This window comes from Lottia gigantea (genome assembly GCF_000327385.1).
Source record: "Lottia gigantea unplaced genomic scaffold LOTGIsca_94, whole genome shotgun sequence".
In the NCBI taxonomy this organism is placed as follows: Eukaryota; Metazoa; Mollusca; class Gastropoda; family Lottiidae; genus Lottia; species Lottia gigantea.
In genome coordinates this window covers 140,116-160,698 of record NW_008711065.1, presented here as the reverse complement: position 1 = coordinate 160,698, position 20,583 = coordinate 140,116, and the positions used below count along the sequence as shown (strand labels likewise).

At 34.3% G+C, this 20,583-nt stretch overlaps 1 protein-coding gene across 1 annotated transcript in view; it reads right to left on the bottom strand.

Annotated features, from left to right (window-relative positions):
* Positions 1-2,687, bottom strand: part of LOTGIDRAFT_92070 (hypothetical protein) — a gene marked incomplete at both ends in the record, with an annotated part of 37,109 nt that extends 34,422 nt beyond the window's left edge. The window contains one exon of the mRNA XM_009068789.1: positions 2,402-2,687. Coding sequence (XP_009067037.1) covers positions 2,402-2,687 — 286 coding nt within the window. The remainder of the gene's footprint in view (positions 1-2,401) is intronic.
* Between the last annotated feature and the right edge of the window lie 17,896 nt (positions 2,688-20,583).

Genomic DNA, 20,583 nt, shown 5'->3' with positions numbered 1-20,583 from the left:
GTTATGATATGAAGTTACAGATAACCAAGTAACATTGACCGTTATGATATGAAGTTACAGATAACCAAGTAACATTGACCGTTATGATATGAAGTTAAAGATAACCAAGTAACATTGACCGTTATGATATGAAGTTACAGATAACCAAGTAACATTGACCGTTATGATATGAAGTTACAGATAACCAAGTAACATTGACCGTTATGATATGAAGTTACAGATAACCAAGTAACAATGACCGTTATGGTATGAAGTTACAGATAACCAAGTAACATTGACCGTTATGATATGAAGTTACAGATAACCAAGTAACATTGACCGTTATGATATGAAGTTACAGATAACCAAGTAACATTGACCGTTATGATATGAAGTTACAGATAACCAAGTAACATTGACCGTTATGATATGAAGTTACAGATAACCAAGTAACATTGACCGTTATGATATGAAGTTACAGATAACCAAGTAACATTGACCGTTATGATATGAAGTTACAGATAACCAAGTAACATTGACCGTTATGATATGAAGTTACAGATAACCAAGTAACAATGACCGTTATGATATGAAGTTACAGATAACCAAGTAACATTGACCGTTATGATATGAAGTTACAGATAACCAAGTAACATTGGCCGTTATGATTATGGGTCTTTTTTGTTCCAATTTGAGGTACCAAGTGACCTCAGCAATATAGAGGTTTAGATCGTCTGTATATTCGACAGTATCAAGCAGATACAATATGACAGAAAACCTGATATCATTTAACAATCTCATCCGTAAAATAAGTCTAGATAAATACCCACTAAAAAAAGATAAAATGTTTTCAATGCAGGTAGTTGAAACCGCCATGTCTTAAATTACATGCTATTGATAACTTCAGGCTGAACTTAAAGAGGAAATTCCGGTAATTTGTTACCGTGATAACTTTAATAGAACCTTAATTACAAACATGTTACAATTTTCAGCATGAAATACTCTTTAACGGAGAGATTATTATTTGTTGGCAATAGTCATTTTATATCTTAATTCAGTCTCAGAGGTACATGTAAATCATCAGAAGTCCGTACAAGCAAGACAATTCTGTCAATAAAATATCGCGTCCAAAGAATGGCAAAATCGAGAATAATAGTTGTATAGTAGTGGACGTCTCCAAAAGGAAAGTACTATCAGGTGTTTGGAATCGAGTAAGCATGGTAGGTAATAGTAAGTAGTAAATGATAATAGTAAAAAAATCGTTATACCCTGATATTGTGAAGTTGTTTAAAGTATATATCTTGACGAATACGTGGATTCTATTTCCAACGTGAAGACCTGTCGTAAGAGTTTGGATTTATTGGATGTTTATGTAAATACCAACACAGATCGAGAGTAATTCGATTCCAACATTAATTCCAGAAAATCAATCACATTTCAGCTTTCTGCTATTGATCTCCGAGCGAATCTAGTAAGAGATTGTTTATATTTGTCAGGATTTCAGACTCTGATTGATCATCATACCCAGTAAATTGATAGCTTTAACCTTTTCATGTCTGCTGATTTGGGAATTGATTTCTACCAGGTGGTTAAGGCTCGCCATCTTTAAAACTAGATCAGAACAACAACTGTATTACAATGCGAGAAGGTCGTAATATACCTGGGGCCTACTTAAGTAGGGGTCAAGGTAGGGCGGGGTCATGGTATGGCGGGGTCAAGGTAGGGCGTTGTCAAGGTAGAGGGGGGGTGGGGGTAAGATGGTGGTTCAAGGTAGGGAGATGTGGACCGATGCCAAGAGTACAGTATTTTGTGAATATTATGACCAACAATTGATTCGTGTCCAAGATTCGACCGCGGTCAAGAAAACCTATCATGATATTAATTATGATATCCTAATTGCTAATGCCTGTTTGGTCAGATGTAATTAACTACACGGGTCAGTTATCGCCACTAGAATTTTGGATCATTATCAAATGAACTGAAATGAATGGAGCTTTACGTCAGATAATTATCAAGAGCTGGGTTTCACCGCCATGTCATGCCGACTAACATTTTTATCAATCTTCCTGAGCTCTGGGGCGTATCATAACAAAACAAAATACGTATAGAATTGATATCACTCTGCCTTGGCTCTGTGAATCTAGTTTTGTATATATTTAGACTGTGGTTCTAATTTTGCGTTTTGCACTGTAAAGGTATCGCCCTTGTCAGTTTACGAAGTAGCTAATCCATGGCTCATTCTTCAACTATAAACCGTTTTGTAATATTTGTATGCCGTTGTCGATATTTGTAGTCCTTTTTAAAAGGATATAACCTCATTTTGTGGATGTTGATGATCTGATATTGATGCTCATCGGTATTGCATGGCCTAATATTTACCTTTTGGTATTATAACATGGAAAATGTAAAAGTACGGACTTACCTTGACCTGTTTCATTGGTATCAATATACTCCGAGGTCATAAACTGACGAGTGAGGGTGGACTTGCCCACACCGGCACCCCCTAGTACTATCACTGAATAATACCCAGGGGCACTCGAGCTATTAGAATGATTAGATCCATCTTTTTCCTGTGAAATGGTCCGCTTTGTTTGGTCTCGGTGGTCCGTTCCCGTCGTCATAAGCCTCAAACTACGAGAGCTTTTCTTTTTAAAAGAGTCACCACGGTTAACAACTCCTTTGGACGTCGTTTTAAAAGAGCGAACCCTCTGTAAGCGAGTTGCTGAGCCTTTAATGTCGTCATCATCATTTGGGACACTTAATAAATTAATTCCGCAGTTTGGCACACTATTTCTACGAAAGGCAGGCACAATAACTTCTAGTTCGTTAGATGATGGACGTGGTTTATTTCTAAAAGACGATGCTCGGGATCCGGGCGCCGAGGCGATGACCAGCTGATTACCAAACGGCAATGTCAGGGCATTATCCGAGGTCGCACTTCCGACACTGTGAGCACTAATCTGTGAAGACAGACTAAGACGACGCTTCCGTTTATGGTCTGGTCCTCGGGCCTCGTCGGCCAGATTAGTTCCCTGCGTCATGATTTGATAGTCGGTAGGAAAGGCACCGTTGCTGTCTATATTTATCCGGGGGAGAAGAGACTCCAGTGTTCCCCTTTAGTGAAATAAACTGGGTAAAATATTCACAAACTAACGTGATACTTGAGAACTTATAAAACTTCCAGTCGGTTCAATGACTGACATATTGTGATGTTTTATACATCCAGGTAGATCTCTTTCGCTGTTACAATTATTGATTTTCAATATTTCAACCTTTAGAATATCACAACTTTTTAAACAATCAATAAGACTTCACTGTATATTTTAGGTAAAGGTGTTTTCTCTGACGTGTGTCGGCTGCTAGTCGAGAATGTCGGCTGCTTCGATACATCAGACTGACTGGAAAGATATCTGTAATAATCGTAAGTCTACCTCTATTTATAGAGACTTCGAGTCCATCACGTGGTCCCATTTAGTCATTGCCTTCAATATTCTCTCTTCAGAGATTCTGTGGAATAAACAACATAGCTATTGGTTCCAGGTGAATTGTGACCATTGAAACTCGTGGTAATGTAAAATTATTAGGATAAAGCACTGACTAGAGATTCACTCGAATAAACAACACAGCAGTTGATTCCGGGTGGATTGTGTCAGTTTAAAAATGGTTACGGTAAGGCTCTGACCAGAGAGTCAACTTAAAAACAACAAGAAAAACGATGATTGAATTGTGGTCATTTAAAATGTCTGGGTAAGGCTTTGATCAGAGAGCCACCATGATTAAAACTCGAGGGAAAGCTTGCCAGGACACACATATGAGCCTACTACTTTATGGCGGACATGTAAAAAGCAATCATTGAACACTGCTTGCGATGTACGTCCGAGGGTAGGATGTAATAATCCATTCATTTCATTTATCACTGTTTGGGGAAACATATTTAAAAATAATTTGTATGGATTAAGATTCAAAATTAACTGAAAAGAAGCTCAACTCATGTAGAGTTGTTGCGGATTTGTGTGGGGTGTTTCCAAATGTTGAACTTTTAAGTTAGATACCGGATATTAAATGTAGGTGAATGAACTGATATCACCCGAGAGGATAAGGCAATATAATAATAGTAAGATTAAAACAATACATGATAATCGGCATCATATCCTTCTGTTTTCTACAAATCACTAACACTATAATATAATAAAAACACTCCTTTAATAAAATATTAAACACATAACGTTTCAACACGTCATCCCATGACGACACGTGTAATTTATGTTGAAATGTTATGTGTTTAATATTATATTAAAGAAGTGTTTTTATTCTATAGTATTGTCTTGTGTTTGTGATTTGTACTCATCACTTCTAAATGTTGTTCAAGTCTGATGTTTACTAGATGTATATAGTGAATAATATATTATCGTATAGTATAGTGATATATATATCATCGTTTCCCAGGGTGCAATTAAACCAATATCAAAATTATTTTCAGTCTTAAATAACAATCAAAGTTGGTAGGAAGAAGGATGACAAATAATTTTTAAAAATCATTGGTTAGTAGCCGTAGTGAGCACCTGAGAGGAATCGGAGGCTTCAAGAGCAAAATCAAAATTTGATGAGACGACACCATGAAAATATTTGATTGTGTTGTAAATTAAGATATAATTTGGTGCTATGAGATATCACAATTGAAAATTGTACATTAAGGAATTATAAGATGGTTCAGTCGCCCAATGATAAGATGGGAGATGTAAACTCGAAACGTTGCGGTGTATTCATGAAACTAATTGTAATCAAAACAAGTCATTTAGATATCGATCATCTAATAACTATACAAGGTTGAATGATCAATTCCAAACTGGTAGTAATAAGCTTCAAAATCTTCACGATGATCTTCACAATGATCTTGAAGAATCAAAAAACATTTTGACCAACGTTGTTCTGACGTATCTGATTGCAGGCAGTTTATATTATGTTCTTAATTCATATTTACATCGCAAAATCGACACAAATCACTACTCTCACTCAGACGGCGAAGTGCTGGTGTATAATATTCTTTATAGTGGAGTATTCCCTAAAAACATACTGAAGGTGGAGGGAGAGTTAATATATGATGATATAAATGTATATAAAAAAGAAATGAAATGAAAGTAATCTAATGAAGTATATAATATGAACTCCCGCACACATCGCAATAGACACCATACCTGGTTTATTTGCATCTTGATTCATCTATAAATTGACGTGAAGAATATCTAATTTTATTTGTTAAACGTTAAGCAAAGAATTCCAATTATCAGTAAAATATGATAACTATAGAAATTATTTAACTGGCAAGGATTTCTATGGCGAATTACTAGTTGCTATGTTTATTTAAACTGACCTGGATATAGAACAATACTAATTGTCTGATAACTAAACCTAGAGAGTGAAGAGTTAAAAATTAAATAACTACACCCTTGTGTATCATGATACCAGATCTGAATTATGGCCTAAATTGGCACTGTCCTTTTTACAGAGACAAATGTTAATGATAGACCACAAAGTTTTGATTGGACTTACATCAGAGGAGTTTCCTGACCAGTCCAACACTTTTATCATGTTGATTTCATGGAAATTCCAGTCTGCCTTCAAGAACGCTGACCGTTTCGGTTTTCCTTTTGTTTTGTTGATTTGTTTAATTTTCTTTCTTTGACATATCATTCAAAAACTGAAGGGAGACAATACGGGTTTTGATTTATTTTTTTATTAAAACAGACACTGAACACGAGACTGCTGCTTTTCGTGCCAAATGAAAAATTCCCGGTTGATTAAATTCTGTTAAAAAAGTCAATCATCTCTCAGTTAATTTGAAAGAAGTTATGATTTGGTTCATGATACTTGAAATGAAAGAGATTTGATAAAGTAAAAGTAGAGAAAACACTTGAGAACCATTCAAATACCAACGTTATTTACAAAACTATATGAGACTATATTACTGCTACTCATGTATTTGGATTACTTGTTTCGCTTTGCAGTTCGTATCTTACGTACAATCCTTATCAGGACAGAGCTAGTTTGTGGGAAGATTCAGTACGGTAGAGGTTGTATGGTCTAACAACCAGCACGATAGCGGTCGTATGTTCTAGGATCCAGCACGATAGTGTTCGTATGTTCCAAGATCCAGCACGATAGTGGTCGTATGTTCCAAGATCCAACACGATAGTGGTCGTAAGATTCAAGATCCAGCACGATAGTGGTCGTATGTTCCAAGATTCAGCACGATAGTGGTCGTAAGATCCAAGATTCAGCACGGTAGTGGTCGTATGTTCCAAGATCCAGCACGGTAGTGGTCATATGATCCAAGATTCATCACGGTAGTGGTCATATGTTCCAAGATCCAGCACGATAGTGGTCGTAAGATCCAAGATTCAGCACGGTAGGGGTCGTATGTTCCAAGATCCAGCACGGTAGTGGTCATATGTTCCACGATTCAGAACGGTAGTGGTCATATGTTCCAAGATCTAGAACGATAGTGGTCGTATGTTCCAAGATCCAGCACGATAGTGGTCGATTGATCCAAGATCCAGCACGGTAGTCATAATTTTCTAATTGTAACTATCATCTTCAGATCCTAGTCCGAAAACCTGTCTGGATATTTTGACAGCTAGAGTAGAACATCTGCCTCTATTCCAGTCTTTGTTAGATATATTGACCAGTTGTCGGCTGGAGTATAGTCAGAAGAAAAGTCCCTGTTGAATGGGGATTTTCCACACCTCCAAAGATGCGTTTTCTACCTTTGAACTTTTTGATGGGCACGCAGTTTTAAATGGCCGATGCTAGATCAGTTTCGCCGAAAAAGACTTTGACATGACATTAATAGTGTAGGGAGAAAATGGTGGAATGACTGAACTACAAATATATTCATCTTTCCAAATATTCCTGGGTTTTGCAAATCCGAGGTACCTATATAGGTTTAAAACCTCCGCACCTGCGGAGATGCGGAATGTCCCATTTAACAGGGCTTATCATTTCTGTCATTACACAAGGTGACATCTGTCCAAATAGCTATCAGATGCTGGAATAGATACAGATATTTCGGTCTTATACAGATCTGTGTAGGATATTCTTTGAATGAACGGGTCATCTAAAAATACTATTCTAATTTTCAGATGACCCACTTATATGATTGATGACGTCAATGTAATTAGGTGATGCTGTTAGTATTAATTAAGATACTAATTATAGTAAATGAATTGGCACGACGCCGTTATGTGTAGATATATATATATATATATATATATTTAACCTTCTTTCACTACATGTCAGTTCGAATCATCAATATAGTTTCATCTGTTTATTATCAACGCTCTAAAATCATACAACATAGAGTATATTAATATATAAACATATCCAAAACGACAATCAATAATCCAAAACAAAAACCACAAGGACGAGGCAGATATTAGAAAAGTCCAAAATTTGATCGGAGCAACTTCCATAAAATGTGACCTTTTGAGTCCGACCCTAATCGTGACGGTATCACATCCGTTTATCCGAGGAAAGGGAAGGGCTAGATATATATCAAAATGTGACATCATTACTGTGGTGGATTTTCCTCTCATACTTTGTTTCCTGTTAAAATACCACGCGGTTTCCTTTTACGTTAACGAAATCATCGCACGGACATATGTATCCACGTTACATGTACGCTAACGTACACCAGTAATAGCAGCTTAAATCCTTTTTTTATTTTTGAGGTTAAGTTATGGTTTAAGTGCGGGCCTGGGTTTGATTTTCCTCAACATAGAATCGACCCTTTACAAAATGATTTCAAACCGTCAGCTCAGAATTTATTGTCGTATCCGCCGGATTGTCAATCCATTCAACGTGTATCACTGACAGGCAGTATGAAAATTCTATACCTGGAATCTGGATCTTTAGGTGTATGGAACACAGGTTAGCAATCAATTTGAATATTTGTACCTTAAATCTCAGAAAAAGGAATTATTCAGCTAACCTAATCAGGAATAGTGTTCACAGCTCACCATCGAAATTAGAGCCTTCAAATTCATGTGTGTCCAGAATTTTCCGTGTTAGATAGATAAAAAGACGACTCGTCTTTTCGTGAGACTCTGCCATTATATATTGAGAAATAGAAAGAAAAAATTTCATTCAATTCTAGTACTTCTAAAGACTGTTTTTATGTATTCAAGACCCAAATTTGTAATTCAAAGATTAAGAAATAGGAACATAACTGTGGGCTTACAGAATGGTGTTTAATATATCCATTCTCCATCAATACATTCCTACAACCGAAAAAACACGTAGCTGCAATAGTGTTAAATAAACATCTTACTAGTAACCCAGGTGAGGTTAGGTTAAACTGGAGTAATTCGCCAACTTAATGAAACAAACATCTTACAATTTCTTCCCGATTTAAACAACATAAATTTAAATTCAAAGCAGAATACATCAAGTTTTTTTTTTCCACCTAAGATAATAAGAATGAATATTTACCGGCATCTATAAGAATCAGTATTGTTACGGAGATCAACAGAACGGAACATAAGAGGTTAATCACGGTTCTAACGTTAGCAATAACAGGACTCGCTGATATTATTAATGTAGAGACACTGTCGAATGCTAAGTTTGATGGCGGATTTATAATACATGCAATGTCTCCCACTGAACAAATGTTTCTATAATGACTGTATAGAGTCTGGACACATTGTTGTTAAAAAGACAAAAAGACAGTGATTTATACATAAACTATCTGTATACATTGTCAATCTAGATGTCTTGATTCGTGTGTTTGTCCAGATTTACAATTAAATCAGATTAATACACTCTAGTCACGTCAATAATATGGTCAAAAGGAAAATTGTTCATTGATTTAGACACAAGGTGAACAGTGATTTACTTACAAGTTAATTTGGTGATTGAATTTTGGAGGATTGTCAAAACAACTGGTGTCACAGTGGTGTCGGTGGAAATGATCTGATGCCAACTGTTGATCTGAATTACAGCCGAATTGATCCCCTATTTAAAACTAAAACTGATTTTTTTTTAGCGAACTGACAGTTCAATGAAAAGCGGAATTACAAATTTTATATATTGGTCAAATGTTACAGGAACTAATTGGACGGTTTTTATGTCATTGTGACTAATTGTCGTTACATATTTCCTCCTGTCTCATAACTGCATATATTATAGATGTCTGGTAAACAACTATTGGGGAATAAAAACTATCGTTAGTCACATATTTCAACTACGCTTATAATTTGAAACGATAGAAAATGAGACAAGATGATAAGATAGCAATGGTAGCACTGTGAACATCTCCTGATGTTAAAAGATACAGTAGTTTGACCTTAACTGTTGTATCACCACTGGACAAGATGATGGGATAGCAATGGTAGCACTGTGAACATCTCCCAATGTTATAACATACAGTAGTTTGATATTGACTGTTGTATCACGATGTTTTTATCACTGGACAAGATGATGAGATAGCCATGGTAGCACTGTCAACATCTCCTGATGTTATAAGATACAGTAGTTTGACATTGACTGTTGTATCACGATGGGATTACCATTGGACAAGATGATGATATAGCAAAGGTAGCACTGTCAACATCTCCTGATGTTATAAGATACAGTAGTTTGACATTGACTGTTGTATCACGATGTTTGTATCATTGGACAAGATGATGATATAGCAATGGTGGATCTGTGAGCATCTCCTGAGAATAAAGAGGTTGGTAAACCGAGTATAAGAACTACAGTAATATTCTATTGCACTGCACCACGTTACATCTTTTAGATATCTCGATATAGAACTATTATATTTTATATACGATAATTGAGTAAACATATATTATCAAAACTTGTGAAATGAGTTATCAGAAAATGATTCAAGATGTAACATTAACAATGCTGCACCGAAAAACGTCTTCAGGTTAAGAGACTGGGTCATTGGTCGTCGTTTCAAAATCTGAAAAACGGTTGGATATCTGAAGATCAAATCTATTATTGATTATTACTTAATGGAAAATATAATAATATTAACTATATTAACGATTGACCACCTTCAAACTATGTAGAAATTTCAATGAAATGGCAAATCGAATACCAATGTTAACAGGCTAGGTTTATCAATTGTATTATACTCTGCCAAACCTAACAAATATTGATACGATATCCGGGGACCTTTGTCTGAACCTACAATGTTATATAAAATACAGTATACCTGAACATAATACAAATATAATATTCTAACAGCATAGTATTGACTAGAATTCAACTTACTGGTTCGGATTCACAACCCTAATCAGGACAACTAGTTTTTAACATTCAGGTTGACGTCACGAGACTTTATAGTTAGGGAGGGGGGTGACTTTTGAGTGGACCATGATTTTCTGGTAGATAAATTATGTGATACCCTAAGAATACTTGAGAGGATGAATACTCAATATACTTTATATGCTGTATTAAATGGTAGGTCGGTATGCAAGCCGGTCCCCAATCATTTTTAGGAAGACAGACATTACACACCTTCTTACTACAGAAATCTTAAATTAGTTTAGATTCGGACAGATGACCTACTGATTGAAAATGATATGCAGAAATATTACAGGCAAGGGTTTCCGATTCCCAGGCTGTAGAGATCAGACGCTGCACACGACAGCACAACTCGATCTCCACCCACTGCCCACAGCAACATGTCCAATCATGCCATTTGAAGTGGATTACACTATGAATCTAGAATAGTAAAGAAATGTTTAAAATGAAATTGTTCACAGTCTTGATTAATTAACCTCTAGTAACCTTCGCTAGTTTATTGAACTAAACATAAATTGGATAAACTCCAGAACTTTCACCAATATTATATGAATCTGTGTTATATTCCAATCATTTCAGTTTCACAGTTTCACATACTCTCACGTACTCGAATCAAATTTATAAACTGTGTTAAAAGAAACTGAAAGTATTTGTACCAGGATTCTGTTACATAGGTACCTTTATTTAATAGAATTTTATGAATCTTTTCAACAGTGAGTTTATAATTGTATAACGTAAACTAAAAATAGATACAGATCTGTCCTGTCTAAAACCAATAAAATACTATAAGAAAGTATATAATCTAGAACACTGAAAATTGATGATCAACTACGTTTTGTGTCTATTTCTGTCGCTAAAAGGAACAGGGAGGTCATGCTCAGATTATCCTTTGACAGATGATGGTGTTTTCTCAATTTACCTCTCATGTACCCCACGGTCTCAAACCCATACAACTCACCCCCTCTCTACCACCACCCTCTATCGTTGTGTTAGCTTGTACCCAAGGTTGGGAACTATGGCATTACCAGATTATAAACATCTTAAAAGTTTAAGAAATGTAAAAATGTAAAAGATCATAAACCCATCTCTGAATGTAATTTTATTTAATTAAAAGTTACATTTAACACTGGGTTATTACGTCATGATATATATATATAACTCTATATTTATTGTGAAGTACTGAGAAGCAATTATTATTAGGTTTTTAAATTAAAACTTGAACCATGTTAAAACTAATTACAGTAAATTTACATTTTAATACCTACTTCCAGTAACACATCGTTTAACTTCAAATAAAAATAATTCTTTATAACAATATTAGACCAGAATACAGTAAACAGAATTCAAATGTTAACGTGGCCTTTTTCAAAATAGAATAAAACTCTTTGAGTAAAGCAATACTCTTTACTTTCTGGTGATATAACATTAGTTTTATATATAAAAAAAGATCCTAAAAAATAAATGTAAGTCGCAGAAGGGACGACAAAACTTCGGTGAATATAATATTTTTTATAATAAACAGACAACTTAACATATAATCGGACTATTTGTACGTCCTGAAACGGTTTGCTGTATTAAACAGTAAACACTGAACGGTTATGGACAAACTATTGGTTAACACAGATTTAGTAAAACCGACTACAACAAATGTAAGTGTTCCACATTAAAAAAGTTTACTTCATTTAAATACATTTTAACTCAATCACCTCGTTAGTTATTTTTAAACAGGTTAAAAGGTAACATGTTCTCTTATAACAATTCAGAAGACAGACGTGTATCCTTGAGTGTATCGAAATCAGCTTGTACTGATTTCACATCCTGAAAACAATGGCATAATCTCGTTATGTATTTCTATAGTTATAGGAACCTCTATCGTCGGACTTGAAATCGGAATTATGATACATTTATAGGCAATATAGCCCTACACAACATCACAAGAATCTCTTTAAATTGTTAGTTGTATTTTGAAGAGAAAACAGTGAATAGCGGTTATCTAATGTTTTATATAATATCTAGTGTTTTATCAGAGAGTATGTAATATTTATATATATAAATGTAGATAAGGTGATCTGGAATAATTTCTACGGTTAATAGGTTCAAATCTGGGTCATTATGATAATTTGTTATATTTCCATCATAATAAAGTTTTAAAGTTAGAAACCGACCCGGGTGAACATGAGGATCTTCAAGTTTAAAGGGATTTGCGAAAGTATAGAAAACAATTTTGTTTTGTTACCCATTAAATAACTCACTGTACTTCGATCCAGTTTGGGTTCCCGCCTCTCTGCTGATCTGATCAACCTCGTCTATTCAATGATGTTTACATAAAATTGGAAATGACACGTTTCTAGCCCCCAACAATCATATTATCATAAAGGAAATAATAACACGTGCCCTTGACAATATACTGGCCCTAACTACGACCCCCTACCCACTAATTCCTAGCAACTCCACTGTGTCTATATTGACTATGCTGAAGAATTAAAAGAAAATATGAACTGACACAATCTACACGATCAATGTTCGATTCAAGGGAAGTAACTTTTGTCTGATTTTCTATTGTAAAGTAGGTCAATGTTACTGTTAAGACATCTGTCATGAAGAAAATCCTTTAACACAACAATTTGAAAAGTAATTTTAAAAATGGCGAAAACAGTTTTAAATTCTTTTCGCCTCGGGGAAAGTAATAATCAACTAGATTTGTGGGACCAGAGTCACAAAACAAAGCAAATTGGGTCTATATTTTGTTCTGTTGTTGTTGTTTTTATTATTGGAGGGGACTCTCCCTACTAATTCTAAACTGGTCTGTTTAAAATAACCATTACTAGTAAGAATTTGTAAAATGAAAATCAAAATTTCTTTATCAGGATAATATATCTTTTAACAGACCCTTCACTTAACGGTCAGTAGAATTATAGAACTTGTCTGTAGTTTGAAGAGTTGAAGTCATCTGGTAAAGATGTACTCATTACCCCGAGTCAGACATTGGCTTGTTCAACTCAATATTTAAAGTATAAGATATGATTTTCTCTAAAATAACCTATCGTAGGTACAAATGATCCGAACGGTTTCGTTCTGATTGAACTCAACTGTATATTATTTAAATGGTTAAACATTTCGCATTCTTATTTCAGAAACGTCTTGTTAACTTCTTGTTATGATAATTCAAATACAGTATTCTAAAATCTGTTTATAATCATAGAATATAATACAGACATCTGGAATGATATAACAAACCCTAGCAGTTTTGGTTCTTAAGTTATTCGGTACATTTACAAACTCCATTGTGTATTCCCTACATTTACAAACTCCATTGTGTATTACATGTATAGATATATTCCCTACATGTACAAACTCCATTGTGATATTACATGCATAGATACATTCCCTACATTTACAAACTCCATTGTGTATTACATGTATAGATACATTCCCTACATTTACAAACTCCATTGTGTATTACATGTATAGATACATTCCCTACATTTACAAACTCCATTGTGTATTACATGTATAGATACATCCCCTACATTTACAAAAACCATTGTGTATTACATGTATAGATATATTCCCTACATTTACAAACTCCATTGTGTATTACATGTATAAATATATTCCCTACATTTACAAACTCCATTGTGTATTACATGTATAGATATATTCCCTACATTTACAAACTCCATTGTGTATTACATGTATAGATATATTCCCTACATTTACAACTAAACTCAAGCCTTAGACTTCGACATGAAGCGATATCAGGAACTTGTTTCAATAAGAAAAACTATTCGGGGTTTATGTGGTTCACCCGATAAATTACTAAATAAATTGGATCATCATCCTGAGCAAGGTGACCCTTAAGAGCAAGGAGCTAGAGATTTGCATCTGTGGGTAACAGTTTAATGACCACAACGAAATGTATTGGAAAACCTCTTCACAATCGATACCAAGAGAATGTTCACGGCCACAGAATCCAAAGGCACCAGCGAATAGTCGCTTTAATGCCCGTTTCGACCAGATAATCCTTTATATTCGCGAACAGGCAAACGATCCAGAGAATGGATTCTACCCCTAACAACAGAACTTATAATCATTAAAGATAGATCATTTAGTTTTTAACACCAGGTGTATTACACATAAAGGAAGTAATTCTATATTTTATCTGTGTTGTTACAGTTTCTATATTAATATATTATAGTTATAATAACACATATTATCATTTTAGTATCATTAAATAAACTGGAATCCGTTCACCACTGGTGAAGTTATGGTTATCACAGCTCAATTTCCGGATCATCATGATTTTTTCGTTGGTAGAATTTTTTTTTCTCAAATTTATGAAAACCAGACACCAAAATCTAGAGAAATGTGTCCCTTATGTAATCTGAAAGTTATGATTTGAACATCCTATCGTTGATTTTTTAACTCCAAAACTATTTAAAGGGTTTAGGTAAAATATAAATCATGAACTTAAACTAAATATAGCATTGTAGGAAAAAGAGGTAGGAATATTTAGATAAGCACACATATCTTATCCGCTTAGCCTTACTCATCTGTAGTCACACATCATTTATTAGCCATGTTCTCAGCGGGGACATTGTACATTGTATAGTCCAAAATAAATAACGAAACCATTTAGACCCTTAGGATTAAATGTGCCTACACCAAATGCAATTTGGAATATACCACTACAACAGTGGAACGCTGAGCAATTGGTACGATTGAATCGCAACGGTACGGAGAGCGATGACCTATGCATTAAAATGCACTTGTACAACCCTGCGTTTAGACAGCAAATCATTACTTGTTTTTTTTATACATACTTGTCGATAGGCCTCAATGAGTTTTTTGCTTTGTTCTGATCGAAGTTCAAATACCATGTTTTCTAACAAAAGTTGTGCGGCTGAAGGGATAGTATTTCAAGGCCCTGTGAGATGAACAAAATAATTGACCTAAATAAACTAAGTCATTTTGACTCCAGGTCGATGTTTCGCTCGCTTATAGTTACTCTTGGTAATGTTAATATATATATATACAGTAACATATTTTCATTACCGCCCAATGTTCCGAACGTTGATATTGACTGTTGTTGAAGTTGTTCTGAAGTGTATCGTTACATTGCCATTAGAACCTGGTAAAGTCTTTGATGTCTGAAGGCCGGGCCAGAATTACAAAACATGTATTAAAGTTCAAGTAAAATATTCTGTTAATTAGGCTCATGTTACACAAAACCTGGCCGAGCTCGTCTATTTGGTGGAAATCTGTGAATAAAACCTGGCCGAGCTCGTCTATTTGGTGGAAATCTGTCAATAAAGCCTGGATGATTGATTGATGTTAGAAATGATACAGGTCAATGTCAGGTGAGAGATGTTTTATGTTAGATAGTTTTTAACTCGGAAGAAACAGTTTTACCTGGAATAGTTAACCTTGAAGTTGTATAATATCCTTTAATGATCAATCAATCCGAATCAGTGACATAAGCGGTCCAAGATATTAACGGCATTAATTATTATTAGACAAATCAAGTACTAACGAACCTAGCCACAAAACGAAACACAATTCATTGGTGATACATATATAGCGGTCAATGAAATTGTTAGAGCTGCTCAAAATACACAACAAATATGACTAACAAGAATTCTACAGATAAACACTGATTTGACCGACAACCAATTTTTAAATGTCAAGGGAGGTAACTGATCAAAACATTTTAGTATTAAATTTCAACAGTTCAAGGGAGAGAACTGATTCTATATATGACAAATTATCATAAAGACAAGTAGTCTGTTCAACTTTCAAACGCGTATAATTCTGGACACACACGTGGGTTTGAAGTTTCAAGTTTGACGGTGAGTTGTGATCACTACTAATGAGTAGCTTAGCTGAAAAGTTCTCACTTCTGAGATGAAGGTATGATTGGTCAAACGGAAGGCGAACTTGTCCCTTTAAAATATAATAAGAAAGTATACAGGTATTATCTATGATGGTGAGATTTCTAATTCTACTCTTTCTGTTTGTGTTTATATCAACCATACTGAACATATTTCATGAAGAAATCATCAAAGAATTTTAGGTGAGAATTTTTAATTCCTGGTAATTACACCACAGGTGTTTCTAATCATCATTACTACTCTTAATATAAACAAAAACTTTGAATAGAACTAGTAAATAAACTCACTTTCTATACAAATAAAATTAATAATCCAAGTCGAATATATGAATAGCTACCTTTATCGTAAACAGTGTCTATTGTCAAATTACATAAACAAAAGGAAGACCTAGAACAGTGGCGCATCATCTTTTCTTGAAAGAAAACTGCGTCAAATTACGTTTATCAGATTAACTTTTAGAAGTTTTATAAAGAAATAGAAAAAGTTAATGTGTTGACTTTTGAAGTTTTGACTTGGTGAAGTTGAAAAAGAAACATTCTGATTAAAAGCAGTACGTTTGAACTGGTTTGCCAGATCAACATCATGTGTTCATTTTCACCTATTCCACAAAGACAATCCAGGTATAGACTGTACAGTATTTTGGTGTTTAGGTTTGTCAAATTGGAATTTTTTTTCAGGAAACTCGCAAGGCTGATAATGTATACCTCATTCTTTCTTCACCACGCACACAGTTTGAGGTTATCTTAGTGTATGTACCTAAATAAAGTCCAAACAAAGTTTAAGATCTAAATGAACACCACAGCAGACTAGCAACTGACAGCCTGAAGATAATTATTGCATCTGATTGGTTTGGTTTCTGATAGTTTTGACTGCTTCATTCCATTACCATTTGTTTATGTTAGTTTAGTTGTTATCAAACCTCAAGTTACTTGTTCCAAATAAAAGACGTAATACTGATATTTCCTAGGACACCAAAGGTACATTTTTATACGCCCACATGGCAATGTCCGTCGGTCCGTCCACATTTCTGGAAGCGCAATTTGACAATTTTTCGATGAAAGTTTTTGAATTATTGCCCTTGACTTAGTAAAAACTCGTCCAAATTTATTTGTGAGCGCAATAGAGACTACAGTTTTCATTCGATTTTAATGAAATTTGGTGTGCTAATTTATATTCTTGAGATCTTGGTCAAGTTCGAATTTGACGATTTTTTGATGAACGGTGCTTGAATTATTGCCTTTGACATGTTAAAATTTGTTAGTGGACACAATAGAGACTACAGTTTTCAATTGATTTTAATGAATCTTATTGTGATCATATATATTGATCTTGGGCTGATTCAAATTTGAAGATTATTCGATGAACGTTTTTTGGGTTATTGCCCTTTTGTCTTCATCCGATTATGATAAAATTTGGTGTGATCCCTTAAATTGATGAAAGGTTAGTCAAATTCTCATTGCTAATGCTATTGATTTAAAAAAAAATGGAAAAATAAATGCAATATATTATGAAGATCTTTAAAATAATAAAATTCATATGTAAGTCACTAAAGACTGTTCTTATATCTGACAGCTTGTAGTGGGCGTATGTTTACTTGCCTGGCAAGCTATCTTTCATGTTTAACATTGACTATTAGTTCGGATAGAAGAGACAGTTCTGTTGTTAAAGAAGGAATATTTGTGATTAGGTCCGAGCATGTTCACTGCTTTCAGTGTATAAAAACACCAGGTATCTAGATTCTAGGGGGTGGTCTGTTCTATCACGTAATAGTTATTGATAGTTGAATATCAGTTTTCTATTTGTGATTAAAATACAATTCTAGAATCTGATCGTCCGCCGTCTTCCTGACTCACCTAATACTGACTTGAAAACCACCTGGTGCCTCAAGACAAAATTGTGTTTATGTTTGAAATGAACGTATTTATGGCACAATTAAAAGTAAAATAAACCTGAAATCTATATCTATAGCCGTGTGTTTATCTTATTTCGCGAGTGAACGTGCCTTCAAACACCATTCTCTGGAATAAATATAGTTTGGTAGAAAATACGGAAGAAATACCCCGAATGCTTAATCAAATGTCTACCGATGGATCTGAAGAAACGTTGTTTGATATAACAGGTAAAATATCCTGGTCTGCCTTTAATAAAGCAAACCGTTTATAAAAAATTTGTAGAGATTTTCTACTGAACATGTCATGCATCAAGAAGTAACTGAAGGGAAGACAAAACGTTTAATGCGAAAAATATTAAAACAATGGACAACTTAACAAAGGTCTATTCGTCAGAAATACTGTAATCAAAAATAGTACCAGTATTTCTGTCATGTTACAGAGATATTCCACTGAATATTTGAACTTATCAGCTGATAGAATTAAATTCTAGTCAATTGTATCATTTTCAGAATCATAAAATAAAACTCTAGTTCTGTTTCATAGTTTGGTCTTAGTTTGGTTCCAAAGGAATTTTCCTTGTGCTTTTGCCTCCCAACCCTCCAACAGAGAAGTAAATAAATCGGGTCCAAATCTGCAAATTCTCCTGATCAAAATATGTTTGGTCGGGACATTCTAACTGCAGTAAAAACAACAGAAAACAGACCAGGTTACTTCCCTTGAACCGAACAATGATCGTAAAAGATCCTAACGATTGTGTCTGGTCATAGTTTCATTTCTTTCTTCAGTGAAATCAATGATCGGCTTAGCAATTCTGTCAACGTGATTTGAAAAATTTGACGGAGGTGTAAGCCGGGCTAGTCACAATTCTAGGGAAACACCACTGCAAAGACGAGGTTATTGATCAGATCACTATATAGGTGGAACACAAAAGGTACAGTTAAGAAACAGAATGGTTTTCTCCACATTTTTGCAAACCACCTCTACATGAAGATCCTCAAGGTCGGTTTCTAGCTTTAAAACTTTATTATGATGGAAATATAACAAATTATCATAATGACCCAGATTTGAACCTATTAACCGTAGAAATTAATCCAGATCACTTTATCTACATGTATATATAAATATTACATACTGATAAAACATTAGATATTATATAAAACATTAGATAACCGTTATTCACTGTTTTCTCTTCAAAATACAACTAACAATTTAAAGAGATTCTTGTGATGTTGTGTAGGATGTATCATAATTCCGATTTCAAGTCCGATGATAGAGGTTCCTATAACTATAGAAATACATAACGAGATTATGCCATTGTTTTCAGGATGTGAAATCAGTACAAGCTGATTTCGATACACTCAAGGATACACGTCTGTCATCTGAATTGTTATAAGAGAACATGTTACCTTTTAACCTGTTTAAAAATAACTAACGAGGTGATTGAGTTAAAATGTATTTAAATGAAGTAAACTTTTTTAATGTGGAACACTTACATTTGTTGTAGTCGGTTTTACTAAATCTGTGTTAACCAATAGTTTGTCCATAACCGTTCAGTGTTTACTGTTTAATACAGCAAACCGTTTCAGGACGTAAAAATAGTCCGATTATATGTTAAGTTGTCTGTTTATTATAAAAAATATTATATTCACCGAAGTTTTGTCGTCCCTTCTGCGACTTACATTTATTTTTTAGGATCTTTTTTTATATATAAAACTAATGTTATATCACTAGAAAGTAAAGAGTATTGCTTTACTCAAAGAGTTTTATTCTATTTTGAAAAAGGCCACGTTAACATTTGAATTCTGTTTACTGTATTCTGGTCTAATATTGTTATAAAGAATTATTTTTATTTGAAGTTAAACGATGTGTTACTGGAAGTAGGTATTAAAATGTAAATTTACTGTAATTAGTTTTAACATGGTTCAAGTTTTAATTTAAAAACCTAATAATAATTGCTTCTCAGTACTTCACAATAAATATAGACTTCGGGGAAAGGAGGGTTTGATTCTCCCAAATGTACAGGCCTAGGGTGGAGCAGACACTTTATTTAGAAATTAGGATTAAGGGTCTTGATATTGGGTTTTCTTCTGTTCTTATTCTGATCTGAAATTAGAAAAAAAAAAATAACTCGCCCGATGGGCGAGAAGTATAGTATCTGTTATGTACTGATTGTTTTTAGTTTACTATGAACAATATTATCATTTAAGTTCTTATTTTTTGAATATGCCACTATCATTTTCTGCTTATAGACATGGGGGAATTTCTCTTGAAGGCCCTTATAGTGGGCATGAACTATCTTGCTTGCTCGATTGCTGGTTGTATTAAACGGGACAACAAAGGGTGCTATGCCTACATTATGATGAATATTTAGTCCTATAGGTCTTGCTGTATTCAATGTCTCAATCCAATGGGCCTCCCTAGATTGACGGAATTTGGTAGTTTCATCTTCGGGCAAGTCAATTTCTATGCTCAATTGGGATTAGGGTGAGATCGTCTATTGAATGGTCGTC